Here is a 23,101-nt window from a genome sequence, read left to right on the forward strand (position 1 = left end):
GTGATTTCTGGCTGAAAAGAAGCCCTGCATGCCAGGCATATTGCATCAGCCTCTCTAAGAACAGGGGCTCAAATAAACTCCCAAGGACCACTTTTCTCCTTTTAGTGACCTAAGAGGACTCATTGCTATGCTAGCCAGAGGAAAACATGTTTGTTACAGTTTCAGCTCAGGGCTTTTAAAAAACCCATCCTGTTAAGTTGTTTGTTTTTCCTCTCATGTGCCCCATGACTTCTTTGTACTATGACAGGTCTCTCTAAATCTCTCCCTGGTCACCTTTCATCCTTTTCTCTCTGCTCCAGGATTGGGAATCTTCTTCAGCCCAAGGTCCATATACTCTAGCAGGTAACTTTCTGGGGGCCAGTTGCCAACGTGGAAACAGATATGACCTTAGTACAGTAGGCTGCAGTCCAGCCATTCAAAGGACAGAGGGTTCAGCACAAAATGCAAGGGTACAGTTCAAGGGCACCTTCCAGCCAGGCAAAATACCTTGAAGATGTGGAGGTGGGCCTTGAGGAGAGCCCTGAGGGTCAAAGAAGCCACATTAGGCTTCTGTGCTCATGGTACCCTGCCCCTTCTCTACTCCATAGCATTAAGTCTCTCTCTGCACCAGGGCATAATCTAATCTCTCTGTTGGTTCTGCACCATCATATTTTAGTTACCTTCTTTATCTGTTGCTGTATCAAGAAGTCTTCCGATTCTATTCCCCCTCCCCCATTCTCTCCACTCTCATCTCCTTCAGTTTCTACCTGCAGTTTTAACGCTTGTTCCGTTTCTGTTTCTCCTCCCCCACCCAGCCCATTTCTCTCCTCCTGGTTGCCAAGTGATCTGGAAGCGGCCCACCAGACTTTCAGCGTAGAAGTCTCAGGCACCACCTACAACTAGGGACACTCAAGGATTTCATTTGCGCCGTACTCTCAAGCCCTGCAACCCAATTCACACTCTCCATACTGTTGTGTCAGCTAGGATGCAGCTATCCTTCTGTTTTTGCGCTCACTCGGTTTTTGTGATGCAGGTCCAAAAAAAAAAGAGTTCCAAAATGGTTTGTTTTCTTGAGAAAACACATTCAAAAATTGTTTGGGGTGAGGTGTTTTGTTTTGTTTTTAAGTCACAGATTGAAGTGGAAACAGGGCTTATGAATAAACATATGTAAACTGAGATGGACTGGCAAGAGACTGATCTGCCTATCCTTAGGCTCAAAAGCCCGGTGCCAACTCCACCCTACAAATCAGATTCCGGGAAGCAATTTAGATGGAATGATGCAGACATTATTCTACCCCTCCTCCCCATTTTTTTATGGGCTAGGGTGGTTCCTTGTTCTCACAAAGAAATGGGGAAGTCCCCAAAGCAATGAGTGTTCGGAAATTTTGCAGGGAGTTCTTGAATAAACACTATTTTTTTTACATTAAGGAAGCCTCCTTTAGAAGCACCATCACCTAACACAGTGGTTTTCAAATCTTCTCTCTTTAGTGAATCTCGACTTGCCTGCTGCAGAATTCTTCAGCATCCATCACAGTACCCCCAGTGGCTCTGAGAGTACTACATTCAGTTTATGCAGACTCTGGCCAAGCCTGTTGCACCTTACCATTGTGCAAGGGGAAATCTAGAACACATCCCACGACACTTCCAACTCCACGCTACAGAAGATGAGCATATCTCTCTCAATTATTTGTGTCTGCCATTACCGAGCTTCTCACTTGAGGAATCCCCAATAATCCCCATAGCTCTTTACAACATGCTTTTCAATAACACATTGCTGTATATGTGATACACCTTCCCATTTAGACAGAGGATAAACTAATACAACATAACCTAGATACTTCATATATTTTGATAAGTGGAAGATGAGATTAAAACAAAAAGTGAGTGTGCAAAGCTGCAAAAGAAGTCTCTTATATAACTAAACATTTTCTCACTGATGGGCTGCTTGAGGGAAGATTTAGCTTGAGGCTAGATTTAATTCAGTGTCAGCCTGGAAGGGTCTCGTTTTTAAAATTCCAGTTCAGATGAATGCTGCAATGATTTATGCCCCATGGAGTCATTAAAATGTGCTGCGTGAGTGGGTGACAAAGTACGCGCTCTGTGGTTTTACTAAAAATTGCAACACAGCTGCTTCCGGCCCATTAGAGAGGTGAATGTTTTCTTTTCTTTTTCTTTCTTTTTTTTGAGGGGGAGGGGGTTTGGATAATGTTCAGCCCATGAGCCTGTACACAGTTTCTGAACATCTGGGCAAAGTCAAACAATTTAAAATGGCATATAACTGAAACGGTGTCTGTGCAGTCTGCAAGCTGCAGCGACTGTCTGGGAGGACGCAGGGTGGTCTGGGATTCAAGATCCTGTATTCTAAGACCAGAGATGCGATCTCTGCAGGGTTTCCCTTGCTACTTTGACAGCCAGACACATTTTCAGAAATGGGCCTGCTCAGGATCTTTTCTGCTCCCTTAAATACAGTCCTTTCTGTGTGTGGTGTGTGTACACACATGCCAAGTCTGGAATTAATTCAGGTGTCAATGCAATACATCAATTCAGGGGAAAGAACCAGGTAAGCACCCCAAAGCCATCAATAGTGAATCTGTGACCCTCCGAGTGATGCTACTGGACTTTGGGATGCGGGTGGCACTGTGGTCTAAACACCCAAGCCTCTTGGGCTTGCTGGTCAGAAGCTTGGCAGTTCGAATCCCCGCAACAGGGTGAGCTCCTGTTGCTCTGTCCCAGCTCCTGCCAACCTAGCAGTTTGAAAGCACACCAGTGCAAGTAGATAAATAGGTAGCGCTGTGACAGGAAGGTAAACGGCTTTTCCGTGCACTCTGGTTTCCATCACAGTGTTCCGTTGCACCAGAAGCGGTTTAGTCATGCTGGCCACATGACCCGGAAAGCTGTCTGCGGACAAACGCCTGAAAGAGATGAGCATTGCAACGCCATAGTCGCCTTTGACTGGACTTAACCGTCCAGGGGTCCTTTACCTTTTACTTTTACTGGACTACACTTCCCATCAGTGCTGGCCACTAGACATGCCACCTGGGGCTGATGGGAACTAAGAGTCCATGAACATCGGAAGGGCCACAGATTCCCTATCCCTGCTATAAACCTTTCCCTTCATAATCCCTTTCAGCACATGGAAACACTCCTTGGACTTACCGTGGGACCTCGAGCCACATCACCCAGGAAGGAGACCATTCGCTCTGGCTAGACGTGTTCAAACTGGCATCAAGCAATGAGAGGTCATCGCCCTCCTCCAAGGTCTCGCACTCTTTCATTTCTAATGCTTTGAGGACAACAGACGAGGAGATGTTTTTCAAAAGGGCTACAGCCTCCCCACGGCTCACACCTGTCAGATCAATTCCATTCACATTGAGCAGAATATCACCTGGTAGGCAGGAAATGAAGGAAGAAAACACCTGTTAGCAGTTAATAAAATACACTTTTGTCATTCAAAGCTGTACCTCTAAACTCAGGGGCGGCCAACTAGCAGCTGGGAGGTCCTTAGAGCAGTTTTTCTGCCTTTTATAAAATATGTTTTTGAGGTCAGTTGTAGAAAAAGAACGGTTTTTCCTTGGGGTTTTGCTCTACCCCAAACTCCATTCTAAGAACACGTGCCAATGGGGAACTTAATGTGCTTTGGTAAGTACCTATAGATAAAGATGGGTTGTTGCCTACAGGTTTGGGAGCTCTGGATTAAAATTCCAGTTCAACAAGAGGTAGCGTTTGGTATGTTGCTGACTTGACTTCAGTTTCTCCCCACCATAATAAGAGAAATTAATAATTTTGGGGGGAAAGGTGGTGATATTTGTTGTCCTGAATGAGCAACCAAATCAGTTTGCCTGTGAGCATTGCAAGCAAAATAAAACTGCAATATCCTTCTAGATCTCTGGTTGTAGAAGAGCTGCATTTTAGACTTGTGCTCTGCCAACGAATCACTAAAAGAAAATGCAATGTTGTGTTTGTTTAAAAGTGGACTCCTGTGCTTGCCTACTCAGAAGTATGCCACACTGAATTCCATGGGGTTTACTTAAAGTTGGGCGTGTACAGCATTGCAGCTTTCACATTTAACTATTTCCCCTGAAATCTGTTGGGAATTATTGTTGCTTTTAACCACCAGTCGTTGTCTTGGCCTGCTGCTGTTTTGCTTTAAACATTGCACCAGTTCACTGTTATTAATATCAGCAGGGCTGATTAACTCTAGTTTAGGGTGGTATGAATATGGGCTGTCCCAAATGTCTATGGGAGGAGGGATTATTTTAAGAAATAAAGCACCTTCGGAAACAAAACAAAACGTAAAGGTACAAAGCTAAATTGTCTAGTATCTTCCTCACGTTGCTGCATGAGAATCACAGACTTCTTACAAGACTGCAGATAAGGACAGACGTCTCACAGAATCATAGAATTCTACGGTTTGAAGGGACCCTAGTCCAACCCCCTTGCAATGCAGGAATCACAGCTAAAGAATCTCTGGCAGATGACCATCCCACCTCTGTTTTAAAAACCCCAGTGAAATGGAGCCCATTCCATCTGACTCCTTCTAGCTACTTACATGTAATCAGGATGATAGAAAAACCAGCTTTCTTCCCAGAGGATACAGCAGCTATTCACATGTTACAATTCCATGTATGTAAGCGAGATAATAACATAGGAAACATGATGATGAATATACAATTGTAAGAAAGCTTCCATTGTTTCCCAAGACAGACGGATGCCAACCAACCAACTGCCTTGTGCACACAGCGAGAGCCATTTCTTGCATTTTAAGCAACCCAATTTTGGGTTTAACAAAAGGCTGCTTGAAGCATGTTAGAAGCTACCTAATTCACGATTAAGCCATTTTGGGAATGATGTGGAATGCTAACACTCTTGAAAACTGAAACCAAATTTGGAAGTGGGTAGTACTCTGAAATACAAGACACCAGTCTTATGAACACCTTCTTGTGGCACCTGAAATAAATTACAAGTGAATTTCTTCTCTGGTTCCAATTTATATTCAACTGTTTTAAACAGTGGCTCCCTTTTGGACCCACATATATAGTGCTGATTACAGAGCTCGAGTTTTAACAAATAGGTTAGATCAAATTCAGGACTGGGGGATTTTTTTTTATTGCTGTTCACTAATAAAGTGACTGGGAGACCAGCTCATTATCATTTTCATTCCTATATCCTACCTTTCTTGCAATAAGCTCAGGGTATACATAGTGGTTCTCTCATTTTATCTTTAACAACCTTGTGAGTTAGGTTAGGTTGAGAGAGATATATATTTACATACAAAACATTTGTGGTACTTGGCAGCTTTCATAATACTTATTCCAGTAATTCTGAAAATATTTCCATTTCCTATGAAACACATCTGGCCATTATCTGGTCTCTCTGAGTCAAATAAGACCATGCACCCATCTCAATAACTGTGGGTGGTGAGTCAGAGTCCTGTTTCTTCTTACAGCAATCAACATGTTTTCTTATTAAGTCCTAATCTGAACAATACTAAATTATTACATGGCTGAATTGTTATTCAGCAAGAAATGGATTTATGAACAGATTTCCTTAATCAAGATGGTGACCAGAATTCCTTAAAACTGCCTATCTGGTAATACGTGTGCAGAAAGTCAGCACTATTCGGTTATGGTTTTTATGTCTAAAATCGTATTTAGTCTTTGGTGTGTGTGTGTGTGTGTGTGTCAAAAATCACAGTAAAGTGAAGATATCCCCAGATTTAACATTACCAGGGCATCATGGACTGTGGCAACTGTACCACAAGATAACTGAGAACCAGGCCTAACTAAAATGCAAGAGCAGAGTTGCAGTTACACTTCACTGAAACACGATTTGAGTTTCTGAGACATAGGTAAAGGTAAAGGGACCCCTGACCATTAGGTCCAGTCGTGACCGACTCTGGGGTTGCAACTCTCATCTCGCGTTATTGGCCGAGGGAGTCAGCATACAGCTTCCAGGTCATGTGGCCAGCATGACAAAGCCGCTTCTGGTGAACCAGAGCAGCGCACAGAAATGCTGTTTACCTTCCCGCTGTAGCGGTCCCTATTTATCTACTTGCACTTTGACGTGCTTTCGAACTGCTAGGTTGGCAGGAGCTGGGACTGAGCAATGGGGGCTCACCCCATCGGGGATTTGAACCGCCGACCTATCTGATTGGCAAGCCCCAGGGCTCTGTGGTTTAACCCACAGCACCACCCGCGTCTGAGACATACTCAGCTCCAAAGTGTGTTCTGAATTCCTTTAGACTCACCTGTTTTGATCCTGCCATCTCTGCTGATGACTCCGCCTGGTTCAACACTTATAACGTAGATAGGCAAATCCCATTCCCTGTGGGAGAAGGCACCACCCGACACAGTCATCCCCAGCGACTCCGCATTGTCTTTCCGGACAACCACCACCTTTTCATGACAGGTGACCGCATGGAGGCCAGTCTGTGGGGCTCAAAGGGCAAACATGAGCAGAGGACATGGACAAAGCTTTTGGACAGTATGATCGTGATCAGCTACTTCATAACATGGTTCACCATAATCTGATGGCCTTTATGATCAAGGTCAACGGCCCATCTAGTCAAGCATCCTGTTCTCAAGGTGGCCAACCAGATGCTTGTGGGGAAACCCTCAGCACAACAGTACTCTCTCCTCCTGAGGTTTCCAACAACTGATATTCAGAAGCAGCACTGCCTCCAATGGTAGAGGTATACATAAGTCAACTGATGCATTGTTTGATCCAAAGCATTTTCTTTTTAAAAAATGAAACACTCTAACTTGCAAAGAAGTGATGGTTAAGCCATAACGCTGGACATCTGACCACTTTTGCCTTAATGTTCGAGATTAAATTTCGACACATGAACAAGATCGTGAGAAGAGCATTCCCTGTGAATGTGCATGGGCGCACATTCAGCCGTTGTTTACCTGGCAGCCATGGCAGTATCTTTTCGTACCACTATGAAGTACAAAAAATGGTTGCAAATTATATTTGTGTACTGCCATTCTGCACAGTGTTTTTACTCTGGGAAGCACATGTCTTAAGGATGAACATGAAAGAATGCCTGGTGGCAGGTTTCCAAGTGTGTTATTGGTTCCTCTAATCACCTGTACATGTGAGTTCCTGCATGGTTGGATAGTTTGGCTCCACCTGAAATTGGCAGAATGGTGAGATACACTCCAGAAAATCCAGACACAAGTTGTTGGCCAAAATTGTTGAGCTTTTCTAACTTCTGCCCAAAGTTGTTGAGCTCTTTTCTTTTCTTTTCTTGCAAGATCGCGAAGAAAAATGAAGTTTTTGAGCTATTTTGAAGGAAAACTGCTCAAAACAATACTGCAGATATGAGTTCCATATATGCCCTCTAGATGTTGACTACAATTTCCATGATCCTTGACCACTTGCCATGCTGGCTGGGACTGATGAGTGTTATAAGACAAAATCTGGTTGGGAAAAGCTAATATAGAAGATCTGTTTTTGGCAGTCTAGAACAGAGGTTGGCAACCTAAGGCCCATGGGGTGGTTCCGGCCCATGAGCTTCCTGGAACCGGCCCACGGCCATTCCGTGGATCAGCGTGGGCATTCCATGCTTTTTTCCCGTGGCACCATTTTTTCTCTCACCGCGGAGACCAACTTCCAGGTTGGAAGAGCTCTGGAAATAGTTTGAGCGCAAGCGCGTACACTCCAGCTCCCCAGGTCTGTCGGGGAGTGGACCAGCCCAGCCTCAGAAAACGTTGCCAACTCCTGGTCTAGGACCTCCTTAAATTCTGAAATGCACTCCAAGATCCTTTGCAAATTCAAGATATCTAGGTTCCAGGAATAATTCTAGGAGTTCCTTCAGGAACTTCACTGTGACAGTGCCAAACTCTGATGCATCTAGCAAAGCCTCTAGAATTGTCTCATGTTCTGATGGATGCTGGTGTGTCCCCTAGATCAGTGATAGGCAACCTTTTGAGCTTGGTGTGTCAGAATTCGCCAAAAAACCGAGCATAACTCAGGTGGTGTGTCACTTCGAGAAAAAAACCATAATTTCATGATATTTATAGTTTAAATAACAAAAATGTATAATTGTAATATACTGTATAACTGTATTTAATAAACCAAAAACTAATTATTTAACCAACCCAAACCAAAAAACCCTTATTTATCACAAAGTGCCCAGAGTTGTTCAGCTTTTTGGGGGGAGCTGCTGACCAAAGTTTTGGATGTTTTTTTTGGGGGGGTGCAAAAGTTGCTTTGCTTTTGGGGAGGGTGCCCCAAACCTGCTGCACTTTTTGGGGGGGGGGGAGAGAACAGAAATAAATGACGAATAATACCTTCGCTGAAACTAACATGCAGCACTGACATAGTCTGCCAAGGCAACAAAAAAACCCAGCACAGAACTGGTTAAAAAACGAACGCTGTTACACCCAATCATAGTCTGCCAAAGCGCCAGGAAAAAAACAGCACAGAAAGGGTTAAAAAACCAATCTCTGGCTACCACAAACAACAACAACAAAAAAGGATCCGGGTTTTAACAGCGGGTTTTAACAGCGGAGACAAGCTGTAGCGGAGACAAGCTCTAGTGGAGACAAGCTGTAGGAGGAGCGGGAGAACAAATGGGGAAAAAAATACAACAACAACAGTGTGAATGGGCCGATGGGGCGCGTGCCAGCAGTGAGGGCTCTGTGTGTCATGTCTGACACACGTGTCATAGGTTCGCCATCACTGCCCTAGATCAATCTCAGGCAGAACTGCAAAACTGCACTTTTTCCTGGACTGCAATTCAGTGGCAACTCACGGCTTAAAGCTTATATGAAGATGCAAGCAGTGGGATGTTCCTCCATTTGACAAAGGAGAAGCTTACTTGTAAATGAATTTTGCATATACCACACAGGGCATCCAACTGAATCATATCTTGAGTAAATCTCTTGTTGTATAAAAACAGAACGCTTTATTTAAATTTATAAATCAGTTCATCTGAAAAGAATCTCATTTCCAGTCTTGTGATCAGAAATTCTCCTCACTGGCAAGTATTCATTTTTGAGAGGAAATACCTTTTTCATAAGTCAGGGCTGCTTCTCACTTTGTACCCAAAGTATGAAAATTATATGCTTCCTCTGACTCACACATCAGTAATGTTGCAGCTATTGCAGGCTGTTTACACACTGTTCTATGAAATAAAATTATGCAAACCCAATTAAGGTTAAAGGTGATGTGCAGAATAGGAATGGGAGCTAAATTTGGTTTGGTTCACATTTTAATGGAAACCTACCTAAGCCTGCTTCTTGGGAGAAAAGCAATGACAAACCTAGACAGTATCATAAAAAGCAGAGACATCACCTTGCCTACAAAGGTCCGTATAGTTAAAGCTATGGTTTTCCCAGTAGTGATGTATGGAAGTGAGAGCTGGACCATAAAGAAGGCTGATCGCCGAAGAATTGATGCTTTTGAATTGTGGTGCTGGAGGAGACTCTTGAGAGTCCCATGGACTGCAAGAAGATCAAACCTATCCATTCTGAAGGAAATCAGCCCTGAGTGCTCACTGGAAGGACAGATCGTGAAGCTGAGGCTCCAATACTTTGGCCACCTCATGAGAAGAGAAGAATCCTTGGAAAAGACATTGATGTTGGGAAAGATGGAGGGCACTAGGAGAAGGGGACGACAGAGGATGAGATGGTTGGACAGTGTTCTTGAAGCTACGAACATGAGTTTGACCAAACTGCGGGAGGCAGTGGAAGACAGGAGTGCCTGGCGTGCTCTGGTCCATGGGGTCACGAAGAGTCGGACACGACTAAACGACTAAACAACAACAACAACCTAATCCATACTTCCTGAAACAATATGTGCACCAAAACACATCTAGCCTTCAAGACGAGCACTTTTCCAAATTTTTCAGTGCAGTTCTCCCACCAAATAATGCACGCGCAAACAAAAAAACATAATTAGTGAAAATGCCATACAAATGCGTTTAGGGGTAAATGTTTGCCAAATGTGTAAACCAGGCAAAATTGTGTACAAAAATGAGTAGGCCTACATTAGGACTTTAAGAAAAATCACCAGCTGATTTGGAAATGTGATAAACTGAACCTAAACCTGGAAATGTGAGAAACTCAGAGAAACCGAAATGGATAGATTTGTCTACCCCAGTTCAGAAAACGAGTTGTCACCTACTACATTTTGTTACAAAGACGAGGACATAACTGCCATGATGAAAATTCTGCCACAAGTTTTTCCAAAGCTTTTTTCCAACATGACTTATTTAGATTATTGTAAACATAAAGCAACTTGTGGCGTCTCGGCTGAGGAAAAGTAGGACAGCAGGGGAGATAAGGATGAAAGGAAAGGAAAGGTTTTATTTTAATAAACACCACACCAAACTTTGGCTTTCTTACCAATAACCAACTCAGCCAGCCGAAAGGCAATGTTTAGCAATGGCAGTGTTCAGCGTGTTCTTTCCTAAACAAGTGCTTTCTCTTCGTGATTTTGACATTACCTTGGGCGCCCCTCTGACAAGGGGAAAATAACAGCTTGCCTGGTTTTTAATATTTACTGTAAGATAAATATTTACAGCAGATTATCTCTCACTCGGTGTCCTGGCGGTTGTCTCACAGGCAATGGCCACAGCTGGATGTACTATTTTAATTACCTGAAGGCTGAAGCTGATCCTTCAGCTACAGGGTTTTATGTCCCCTCAGTGTAAAGGGCAAAGTCTTTGAAGGCTGGAAGATAATGTATTTATAAGCAAAACGCAGCCATTTCAGCCTACTAAGAATAGTAGGTGGTATTTTAAAACCTGGTTTGACTTTATGTACAAGCTCCCACTGATCTCAAACAAAACACAATTCAACTTGCACTTTGTCAGGGATATAACTGTAGGCCAGCCTGGGGTGAGGGAGCAAGAGGGTGTTCAGGCTATTAACTGACAAATTCCAGCAGGGCCAAGCCTGCCATGCATAAAGAGGCGAAGCAACCTTCCTCAACTGATAATGGAAACTGATAATGGAATAGTACAGAAAGACTTTTTAAACTGTTGGCAGTAGTGCAGCTGGGGGGTGGGGTGGGGTGGGGTGGGGGCTCTCATTTGGACTCCACTTCAGGCAACAAAATTTCTTGGCCTGGAACTGAATCCAAAGCTAAGGGCTTGTCCACACTTCTGCTTGTCCAACAGGTTTTTTCGTTTCCCGCTTTCCCCAGGAAAACCTGCTGTTTACCACTGAATCAGAGCAAACGTCAATCTGTAGAAAACCTAATTGACATTTGTAATAAATCAGCAGTAAACAGTGCGTTTTCCTGGAGAAAGCAGAAGGGCAAACAAAAAGCCTCTCGGGCCCATATCTAGAAAACACAGGGCATGCAGAAGTGTGGCTGAGCCCTAAACCACTCCACAATTCTTGCTGTATTCGGTCTTGTGATCTCACCAAGCCCCCGTGCCAGATCTAATTTCATTAAAATAAATGTTGAGGAAGCTTTATTTTCCCATCGAGCTGTGCTAGTCACTCAAATGGGATGAAGGGTTGGGAGGAAGCTGCCTTACTTCAGATGCACCTACCCAATTCGGACAGACTTCTCCCTCACAGCTGTGCCTGGGACCCCGGACTGCTAGAGATGTCCTGAATCCTTAAGACTGGAGAATTCCAGAGTCCCCAATCCAGAGAAAGCTGGTTATTACCAAAACCCAGTAAAACCAATCAAGTACAGAGGCACACATAGGGTCCCTTGTGCCCTTGGCAAGGAGCTATATCAGCACACACACACACATCCAAAAAATCACTTTACTGCAATAGCCACATTTATGTGCCCCAAGTACTCAAAGCCTTTGGAGGCAAGGAGGAAGGGCGACAAAATTGCATGCCTTTGTGCTGTGGTGCAAGAAGGATGGGACATTTCTCCCATGTTTGATCTCGCCTTGACAGGGGCAGTGTGTTGACACACACACATACAACATATACTCCATACAGTCCACCTTTCTCCTACGACTCAGCTCCAGGCTCTATTCATGACCTTACACAGATAACTGGAGATAGATTTCTGGGGTGATATTTGTACCTCTCCTGGGGTCTGTTTTTACCTTTGGACATGTATGTAACTTGCTTTCGATTGGGGTTTGGATCTTGAGTTTTATATTTCATTTTGGGTCTACAAAAGGCGATCCCATCTTTAGAGATTAACACTTGGGGATTCCCTATTTTTTCTCCGCCTTTCAAATCCATTGCTTCTTTGTATCCCACCTAACTTTATCTATGAAGCTCCTCGGGATTGGCCACACACAAACAGCTATTCTGTAAAGCAGGCATCCCCAACCTTCAGCCCTCCAGATGTTTTGGACTACAATTCCCATCATCCCTGACCACTGGTCCTGTTAGCTAGGGATCATGGGAGTTGGGGATGCCTGCTGTAAAGTGCCATGTATCACGTGGCTCTAGCAGTAATATCTATGAAGAGGATTGGCAAAGGGTCAAGGAGAGAAAGGTTAAAAGGCCAGTGCATATATTTTTTAAAAAAATTATTTTTATTAAAGGTTTTCTCAGTTTACAAAGACATGGGCAGTGTCTCTCATAGCATTTTTACAGATCAGTTTCAATTGTTGAGACATTGGGGGAGGGGGTGGGGGTGGTTAGTCTTTTGAAAAGATTATTGGTACATGTTAACAATATCAAAGGGGGGGGGAGGGAGAATGCCACAAAGAAAATCTGAAACAGAATAGCTTTAGATAAAAGGAGATGTGGCAATTGGTTTAAATTGCAGAAGGGAAACGTATAGCTGATATTAGGAAAGAGCTTTAGGAAAACACTGGTGGAATTAGCATGAAAACTGTGCTAGATAATTCTTAGGGTTGCTCTTCTTACTATATGAGGACAAGGAGGTATCACATCCTCTTGCCTGCTCCTCCCCCTCCCCCTCCGCAACATAAAAATGTATGATCATTCTCAACAGGCAAAATACACTCCAAATTGCTGCTAATGATGTCCGATGCTTCATTTCTTAATAGTGCCTCACAACTTCCCCAAAGCTTGGTGCTGGACAACTCGGTGTTTACAATTGGCACCGGCTTCAGAGCCAGCCTATTTCCACATGGAGGCAGGCAGGATGTCATGGTTTTCTTTGCCAAAAGGGATGGCTGAGCCTTTTTATAATAACAAATGATGTTGAAGGTTGGAGTTTATTCTTGGCACTGGATATTAGAAACTTGAAAGCAATATCAAGCCCACATTTACATCTGTGTCCTTGGAAATGTCGAAGCGGAGAGTCCGCTCTCAAAGAAAAAAGAAATGAGGGGGTGGGGTGGGGGTGGGTTTTTTAAAAATCAAATTATCCTAGAGAGAGTAGAATGTTTTAAGTGTGACAACAGAATATACCGGTACAATAAAATCCAATTTAGAGGTGGTGAAATTTGACTGTGCAATCTCCCCACCTCCCACCCCATCAAAATATTGAAATAAAATACTGTAACTAGATTTAAGTGTGAGTGTGGTGGCATTTTGAGCTGGAAGCTTGAAGGCTCTCCAAAACTCAAAAAAATAATAATCAGTTTATAATTACATTTTGGGTGAGGATGAGGATAGTTAATGTACATAGACGCTAAATTTAGCACCTCAGGCAGAAAACAACTGGCAATACAGCAACTTTAAGCTCTGACTGTGTAAAGAAAACCACTCCCGCCCCACAGTGATTCCCTTGAGAAATTTCAGCTGCAAACAGATAGAGGAGGAGATCTGAGGAGATCTGAGGAGATCAGAGGAGATCTGAATTTATTTGTTTAATTTTAAAAAATATGTATTTTAAGGTTGCCTTTAAGGGCAAAGGCTTACACTTTCTTAGAGCAATAGAAAGTAAATTATGTTAAGAAGCACAGTTTAATTTATTTCAGGATCAGCTAATTTGGAAATGCAGCCAGAGACGAAGTGGGAAGAATGTGCTACAGGCACAAGACTGTCTCCCTTGCAGGTTCCAAAAGCCAGATACCATCACCCTTATGAGCCCACTTTTGGATAGCAGTGTTTTGGGCAGAAAAACCCACAACCACACGCCCACCAAAACATGAAAGACTGACTAGTAAAATCTAATGGCTCCCTTCTGTGATTGGATTGAAGACTTATACAAACTTGCAACCTATGAACAACTTGCATATAAATGCAGACTTGCCATGGACAGATTCAATGATTTATAGGGAATCCATTCTTACAAATACTGTAATAGGTTAAGATAACAATAACAACAAGAACAACTTTGTAAAGTATAGAGTTTGGAGTCCCCCCCTTTTTTTACTTTCCCTTCTACATGACTGCTGTTTCTCTTTATCTCTATCTCTTTTTCTCTATCTCTCTTTTATTTACGCCTCACCTTGCTTAGTGCACATATAATTATGTACTTTTAAACTTTCCATAATTAAAAGAAAAAAGAACCGTATCCAATGTTGACACTGGACAACTTGCAGGAATCTTGGAGAATCTGAAATGAATTGTTGAAATGTATAAACCTGACACAGGTGGCGCTGTGGGTTAAACCACAGAGCCTAGGGCTTCCTGATCAGAAGGTCGGCGGTTCGAATCCCTGCGACGGGGTGAACTCCCGTTGCTCGGTCCCAACTCCTGCCAACCTAGCAGTTCGAAAGCACGTCAAAGTGCAAGTAGACAAATAGGGACCGCTACAGCAGGAAGGCAAACGGCGTTTCCGTGTGCTGCTCTGGTTTGCCAGAAGTGGCTTTGTCATGCTGGCCACATGACCTGGAAGCTGTACGCCAGCTCCCTTGGCCAATAAAGCGAGATGAGCGCCGCAACCCCAGAGTCGGTCACGACTGGACCTAATGGTCAGGGGTCCTTTGCCTTTTTATAAACCTGAAAATCATAAATAATTTTTTTTAAAAAAAGATCTGAAATGATACACTTACAAGGATCCAGGAGGACAAATGTGGAAATGGGAGAAATCAGATATAATCTTTCAGATTCCAAAAGAAATAAAAAATCAATTTAATGTTGTGTTTTAGATTGTTGTAGCCCAGCCTTGGAGAGCAAGGTGAATGATGGTACAACATTAAATTAATAATTCTGAAATCTCAGAAAGGGTTGTTGGTTTTTTCACACTGGGCATGCAGGATCCTTCCTCTTGCTGGGTCAGACCATTGGTTCATCTACAATAGCAGAGCTTTCCAAACTTTCCATGTTGGTGACACACTTTTTAGGCGTGCATCATTTCTCCGATGCAGTAATTCAATTTTACTAGCAAACCGGAGGTTGAACTAACCCAGTGATGGCCAAACTTGGCCTTCCAGCTGTTTTGGGCCTACAATTCCCATCATCCCTGGCCACTGGTCCTGTTAGCTAGGGATGATGGGAATTGTAGTCCCAAAACAGCTGGAGCACTGGCGGAGGAAGAGGAGTGCAGGGGGAGCACACCACCCCTGGCAGCGCGATCCCGGTGGGGTGCCATCGTGAATGCGCCCCTGCCTGCGCTGGGCGCTACACCCCCGCAGGCGGCACGCCACGCCCCCGGGATGCGCACCAGCCACACCCCCACCTGGTCTCTGCCACTGAGCTGGAGGGCCAAGTTTGGCCATCACTGAACAAACCCCTTTCCAACCCCAGGAGGAGCGCAGGGAGCATTCACGTGACACACCTACACACTGCAGCCGACACACTACTAATGTGTCGCAGCACAGAGTTTGGAAAGCTCTATACTAGAGTCTTGTCCCAACTGCAGGGATGGGGAACCATTGCCTTCCAGATCTTCTGAAACAAGCTGACTCCAACATCATAAGTCAGGGGTGGCCAACTCCCAAGAGACTGTGACTGTGACTGTTAAAAACTGGCAGTGATCTACCCCATTTTAGGTTCAGGTCAAAATTGCTGAGCTTCTTTTTGAGAGAAGGAAGGCCTGTTTTTAGGGGTTCAGGTCAAAGTTGCTGAGCTTTTTTGGGGGGGAGCAAAAGTTGGTGAGCTTCTTGGGGGGAGCCAGTGATCTACCAGTGATCTACCACAGACGTCCAGTGATCTACCGGTAGATCACGATCTACCTGTTGGACATGCCTGTCATAAGTTATCTTTCATGTCAGCCCACTCCTTTGAAGACCCTGTTTGGCTTTGTCTTGGGCTCAGCTTCACCTTGGATGATGGTGATTATATATATATATATATATATATATATATATATATATATATATAGGCTGTTTTAGACCAATGAGAATGTCAGCTTCCTTTTGCTACGGAAAGGTGAAAAACCAAGGAAGCCACAGGGTAATAGCACAAAAGAGCTGATGCCCAGAGGTCAAGGGGTGTTCTCACAAATATAAGGAAAGCGAACAGGAATGAAGTGCACAGCATGTGGCTTTCCTTTCTAGCAAACTCAAAAACAAGGCAAACAAGAGAGATTAAGTAAAGTTCCTCAAAGCAGCCTTCTGAAATGGTGACCTCTATTGAAGAGGTCAAAAAGGAGGCAAGCACAGCCTATCAGCTTGTCATTGTGTGGTCACTAAATCGACATTGCTGACACATGGAGCAAAGAGAGCAACGAAACTTACTGAAAGGGTATTTTATTTGAATGATCTCAGTCATCCCCCCGGTTCCTAGGGTCCAAAGAACACTGTCTTTACCTAAAGAGGCAGTGTGCAATGACAAATGCGACAGAGCTGATATTCTACTTAATTAGAAAACTTCTCCCCCTGCTCTTTTACCAGTAAGGCTCTCAGAGCAGCTTACAGGAGATTAATTGAATAAAATATGGTTACCAGGCGTCCCCGTTGACAGTCCCCGGATTTACACATTTGTCCCCGGACAAAATCCGTCCTCAGAATGTCCCCCGATTTCATTTAATGTCCCCAGATTTATATTTTATGTGTTGTAGATTTATTAGTAGGGAATGAATGTTGTGTGATTGGTTCAACGGCCCAAGACACATCATATGGGGCAAAATGGCGGGTGCCATGGCAGCGAGCAGCTCCTAAATCCAGCCAGAGCCAACTGTGCTACCAGGCTGGCTCCGGGCTGCTGAGACTGCCACTGCCACTGCCGAGGGGGAACTAGGGACACCTAGCACGTCAACTGGGGGAACCGCTGATACACACACCCCGTGACCCAAATTGAGCCGGGAGCGAGAGCACCCAGCCGCCCAGCAGCGCTCCAAGGCCAGGAAAACCCCAGGGCCGATGCAGGGAGAAGGAGGAGAAGGAGAAGGAGAAGGAGAAGAGAGAGAGAGAGAGAGAGAGGAAGAAGGAAAAAGGGAGCCCCAACTTTGCTGCGCCACTGCCACTGCTGCTGCTGCTGAGAAGGAGAGGTAGGAGAGCACCAGGAGGGCAAGGAACTGTGGCTGAGCCCAGGCCTGGCCCGAGCCTACTCCATGGTGGCTACCGCTCCAAGAGAGCAGGCCGGGGCCCAGAGGAAGGCCACTCAGCAGAGGAGACCACAGAAGAGAAGATATTACTTCTTAATTTTTTTTAAAAAAAATTAAATATAACTTTTCTCTTTTCAAAAAAATAATAATGGTGTCCCCGGATTCTTTGAAAAAAATCTTGTAACCTTAGAATAAAACAAAGAAGCAGCAAAGCGGGTGAAATTCCAGCAGAAAGCCTTCTTAAAACAGATGCCTAAAAGATGTAGGGAAATAAAAAGGTCTTCACTTTGGATTAAGCGAAAGGGAAAACGATGGGGACAAGGAAGGTCCACAGATGGCATGCCACAACTGAGAAGCCCCTTTCTCAACTGGTGGCAGAAGGACCAAGTAGAGACAAACCTGGCCTCCTCCAACAGAGAGCAGCAGCTGCAGGAGGCTTTCCTCCCCAGGCAGAAAACAACAACACTCAGCTCAATACTCCAGTTACTCTGGAACTGCAGAAGCAAGGGGAAAGGCCACACTGGCCTCATCGCTCTACCAGTCTGCTAACACCAGGAACAGAAGATCAGCCTGGCTCAAACTACATATAAATGCTCTTAGTTCATGTCGAGACTTGAAGAACCAACAACTCTCCTCTTTCTTTCCCTGCAACTCCCTTGTGTGTCTTAAGTTTGTAAGTGTGATCCCAGGCTTCTATATCATCACCATCATCAACTTTGATAACTATGAAAAGTAGGACTAAAATATAGCAAAGAAATACCTTCCTATGTGTACAAGTTCGCAATCTTATGGTATCTGGGTACCAAGCAGTATAGACCTTTAAACTTTAGAGCAACCTCTTTGAATTGTGAAATGGACTGGGAGCCAGTGGATTTGTTTCACGTTTTCACATGAAACTGCCCAGCTACTAATATCTTCCTCGGGTGTCTTTCTTCCGGTTTCCCTGCTTTCATTGGTGAGCAGTGGTGGCTGGCATCGATTGGAGCTTGTAGGGTGGAAGGCAGGGAGCCCAACAGTAGGTGGCACCATAGTCGAAGACAGGCAGAGCCAACTAATTCTAGTTTTGTCCTCATCCGCCTCTCTGCTGAGTTCTACAAGGGCAGCACTAAGGCTGAGGAAGAGGAGACTGATAGGTTATGCTGCCCCCAAAATTGGTTGTAAGTAAGAAGGTGGAGGTTGGCAAAGGGCAGAATGGGATTGGTGGGGCAGGAGCTGCTTCCACTGGAGGTGAGGCAGGCAGCAACACTTCCTTGGTCCTCTGATGCCCTGAGTTTGGAATTTGCTCCATAATGAGGGTCGTCCGAAACATCTGATGTCATTTCAGTGCCAGGTTATGGCACTTCATTTGCCCAAGCCTCTCGTGCTGAATTTTCAAGGTGACATTTTAATCTGGCCTGTTGCTCTTTTCCCCCAGCTACAGTTTCTGTGGCCTTTTATATAGTTGTTGTAAGTTCTATACTTTTACCATTAGATGTTCTGGCAGATTTTAAAAAAGAGATTATATATATATATATATATATATATATATATATATATATATATATATATGGTGGCGCTGTGGGCTAAACCACTGAGCCTAGGGCTTGCTGATCAAAAGGTCGGCGGTTCGAATCCCTGTGACCGGGTGAGCTCCTGTTGCTTGGTCCCAGCTCCTGCCAACCTAGCAGTTCGAAAGCACATCAAAATGCAAGTAGATAAATAGGAACCGCTATAGCAGGAAGGTAAACAGCGTTTCCATGTGCTGCTCTGGTTTGCCAGAAGCGGCTTTGTCATGCTGGCCACATGACCTGGAAGCTATACGCCGGCTCCCTCGGCCAATAATGCGAGATGAGCGCGCAACCCCAGAGTCGGTCACAACTGGACCTAATGGTCAGGGGTCCCTTTACCTTTATATATATGAGGCTGGGCTATTTAAATTCTAAGTGTAATATTCACAACTTTCTTACCTGCCCTTAACCGTAAGGTACCAGGAAGGGTTATAACAATAAACAAATACACAATTTCCACCAGTATGCCAGTTCCACCCCTTGCTTGTGTCACTGTGGCAGCAGCTTGAATAAAAGGAGATATGGTATAAAAGGACTCGTAGGACTTCAGTGAAACTGCTGGCGTTCATGGACAGAAGACGAGAGAGGGAGGAAACCAAACAAATCTCCCTCAGGATGCTAAGTATCCCTACCTCTGTTTGTCAAACCTGAGTTATGAGTAATGGGAGCCCTGCTGCCGCCTGAGGACTGACTTTATTGTCCTGCATCCAAAGTAATAAGTTACACACTGAAACAAAGGAGTTTGGTTTTTTTTAAATAGCCCCTCATGCTTTCTATTTTAGGATTTACTAAATCACAGCAGTGGCCTCCTATGGATGCTGCAAAGCAGGCACGAAACTGGCAGCATGTTGAAACTCCACCCTCAAATCCCTCTCTTGATATCAGTTAACCCCAAAATTGACTGACAGGATGACAGTCCTCCTATTAATCTTTTACCAGATGGTAAGGAATCTCTGCCTGTTGTCTTTGTCCATAGAGTTTTCTTGGCAGGGATACTGGAGTGGCTTGCCAATTCCTTCTCCAGGTGGATCACGTTTGGTCAAAACATAACTTCTCTAAGTTATTTAAGCCCCTTCGCCACAACAAGGCAGTGATCCATGAAGGAGACTCTTGAGAGTCCCATGGACTGCAAGAAGATCAAACCTATCCATTCGTAAGGAAATCAACCCTGAGTGCTCACTGGAAGGACAGATCGTGAAGCTGAGGCTCCAATACTTTGGGCACCTCATGAGAAGAGAAGAATCCTTGGAAAAGACCTTGATGTTGGGAAAGATGAAGGGCACTAGGAGAAGGGGACGACAGAGGACGAGATGGTTGGACAGTGTTCTCAAAGCTACGAACATGAGTTTGACCAAACTGCAGGAGGCAGTGGAAGACAGGAGTGCCTGGCGTGCTATGGTCCATGGGGTCACGAAGAGTCGGACACGACTAAACGACTAAACAACAAGGAATCTCTGAAGCAACGGCCTTGCCTTCATGCTCTGCTCCAGAGGGAGAAAGTGGAGATAAGCTTCTCTTTGTTTATTAACGTACATTATGTTTTTGCTGGAAAGCACAGTTGCAAATAAAATACACGAGGGACACATGTATGTAAAACTTTTTGCACCCTAGTTTTCTATCAACTTCCTCTTTCTCACCCCCTGCACTTTCTCTGCCATCCATTCACAAGACAGCAGCACTTGCCAAGGTATAAACAAAGAGGATCAAGGTATCTGTGTTTACACAGCAAAGCTAAAATGTGCTCATTTCAATGATACTCTCCAGAGAGGATACTTAGAAACATTAACACATTAGTCAGGGTTCCAGGCACCCTCTTCCCCCCGCCCCCTCCACAGAAGAAACCACGATGTGGGGAATGAGTCCTCACCTTGTTAGGATTGTTCCTCAGAGGGGGGAAGAGCTGGTGGCTACCATTGTAATCCCATCCAGCCTCCTGCAAGATATCAGGAGTCTGTTGCCTGGTTTGCCGAGACACAGTGAAGTGAATACGCTTCTGACTAGCCTGCGTACAGATAGAAGAGAAACAAACCCAGCTTGTTAATCAGTTGCAAAAGCAAATCTCTCAGGACTGGGAGGATGCAAATGTATTTAAATGATTTTATTAATATGACTCCTTTTGGTCCATCACACCACTTCTACGTATTTCTCACTGTAGACAGATCCATCAAACAATTCATAATATTAAGTAATCAGTGGCCTATTTCATTTTTTAAAAGTCTTTTTTGCATTGTAGGTTGTTGGGTTTTTACTAACTGGACAGAGGATGATTTTTATTAACTTACATCTCCTTTTTTTGTCAGACTTTTGCTGCCAAAAAAAGGGGGACAAGGGAGCAAAAATAAAAATTAATGGGAGGGGATGACAAAGAAGAAAAGACTGGTGCTTCCCTATTGGAAATATATAAAAGCAAAATGCAACTCCTGGTCAATACAACACAAAAGGCAGAAGTTAAATGTAACATTCTGCCAAGCGTTTGGATCAGGCTATCTGCATTCATTCACTTGTATTATTAATACAAACCCACCCACAATTCTATCTTGGGCTTTTATGGCATGCCATCGTACAGGAATATCGGCATCTGAACTTTAAATCCACATAGTCACAGTATTGTCTTGTAACTAAAAACAGATGTCTGAAAAAGATTTAGTTTAAAGCCATAGGCATGATATGAAACTAAACCAGCTGGTGGTGTAATAACTAATTAATACACAGATCTATTCTATATGAAATGTATTATAAAGTCGGATGGAGATTAATCTACATTTTACCTCATGAACTGCTTATTTACAAGTAGTTGCAAATGTGATGAACTGCTTATGCGTAGTGGTCGAAGTGCGGTTGGAGTGCCAGAAGTTCAAATGAAGCATTTCTCTGAAATTTCATGGTTCTTTCTATATCATGGGTCTGAGTGAGAATTATTGGGGCTGAACTTGAAAAACTGAGAGGTGACATGACAGGTATTCATATATTTGAAGATGGCTGTCACATGGATGATGGAGCAAGCTTGGTTTTTTTGCTATTCCAGAGCGTGGGGCCCAAACGGATGGATTCAAATGACAGGAATGGAGATTCTGATAAATATTAGGAAGAACTTTCTGACAGTAAGATCTGTTCAACAGTGGAATGGACTACCTCAGATTCCCTTTCATTGGGGATTTTTAAAGGGTAGTGGGGTGGCAGATGGGATGAGATGAGATTCTTTAGCTGAGATTTGTGCATTCCAGTGGGTTGGACCAGATGAGTGTATAGTTTTATGATTCTGTGATTCAGAAGGGGAGATAGGGGGCTATTATGCCCCTTTTGCAGGTAAAGATAATGGCCCAAATCAAGAGGAAGTTAGTCATGTGTAAGTCTCATTGAAATTGGATGGCCACTAATTTATGTCCTGTTAATTTCAATCAATGGTAGAATCACTAATAGCCTTAGGATTTGGATCAATGATGTGGCTAAGTCAACTCCCAATCTTGCTCAAGATGACCATAACTAAATCTCTTTGACACCAACAGAGAAAGTTAATCATGATTAACTCAAGTCCCATTGCTTTCATTAGAATTAGGCTGAATCTGTCAGATTTGGTTTCTCATTCTTCCAATATTAAGTACAGTTTTCCCACATTTATCCAGCATTTTGCTTCTCTCTCTCCCCCCCCTTTAAGTAAGAAAATGTAAGGGCTTCAACTGCATTATTAAACATTTCTGTGGATTCATTCAAGTTCAGTGGGTGCACATGCACACACATGGGCTTTTTCTGCTTACAAAGCACTCTTGGTTTTTTTCATAAATCTAAGTATAATTTGAAATACTAGCCTCCAGAAGGGTATTCCCTTTGATGCACACACACATAAACACACACACATAAACACACACACATAAACACACACACACACACACACACAGAGTGTGGTACCTTGGTTCTCGTACTCAATCCGTTCTGGAAGTCCATTTGGCTTCCAAAACATTCAAAAACCAAGGCACAGCTTCTGATTGGCCCTGGAAACAATGCCGACAGCCAAAACGGACGTTCGCCTTCCGAAAAACGTTCGCAAACCAGAACACTTACTTCTGGGTTTGTGGCATTCGGGAGCCAATTTGTTCCATCAACTAAGCCGTTCGGGAACCAAGGTACCATGGAGACTGGGTCATTTTTACCACCATAAAGCCAAACTGCTATGTTTGGCTTCAGAACATAACAAGAGTATCCTGATTCTCACAGTTGCTAACTAAATGCCCATGAGAAGCCCTTAGGACATGATGGCAACTGCCTCTCCCCCAATACCTGTATTATTTTCCAGC

General features: G+C 43.9%; 1 protein-coding gene across 3 annotated transcripts in view; it reads right to left on the reverse strand.

The window, feature by feature from the left end:
• The window catches only part of LNX1 (ligand of numb-protein X 1), a 104,361-nt gene that overhangs the window by 8,561 nt on the left and 72,699 nt on the right, over positions 1–23,101 (reverse strand). For all 3 annotated transcript variants that reach the window (XM_035112090.2, XM_035112091.2, XM_035112096.2), the window contains 3 exons: positions 20,677–20,811; positions 6,227–6,407; positions 3,136–3,364 (listed from right to left, as the gene is read on the reverse strand). In XM_035112090.2, the coding sequence (XP_034967981.2) occupies positions 3,136–3,364; positions 6,227–6,407; positions 20,677–20,811 (545 nt within the window). The remainder of the gene's footprint in view (positions 1–3,135; positions 3,365–6,226; positions 6,408–20,676; positions 20,812–23,101) is intronic.

The sequence above is a fragment of the Zootoca vivipara genome, chromosome 9, assembly GCF_963506605.1.
Source record: "Zootoca vivipara chromosome 9, rZooViv1.1, whole genome shotgun sequence".
Classification (NCBI taxonomy): Eukaryota; Metazoa; Chordata; class Lepidosauria; order Squamata; family Lacertidae; genus Zootoca; species Zootoca vivipara.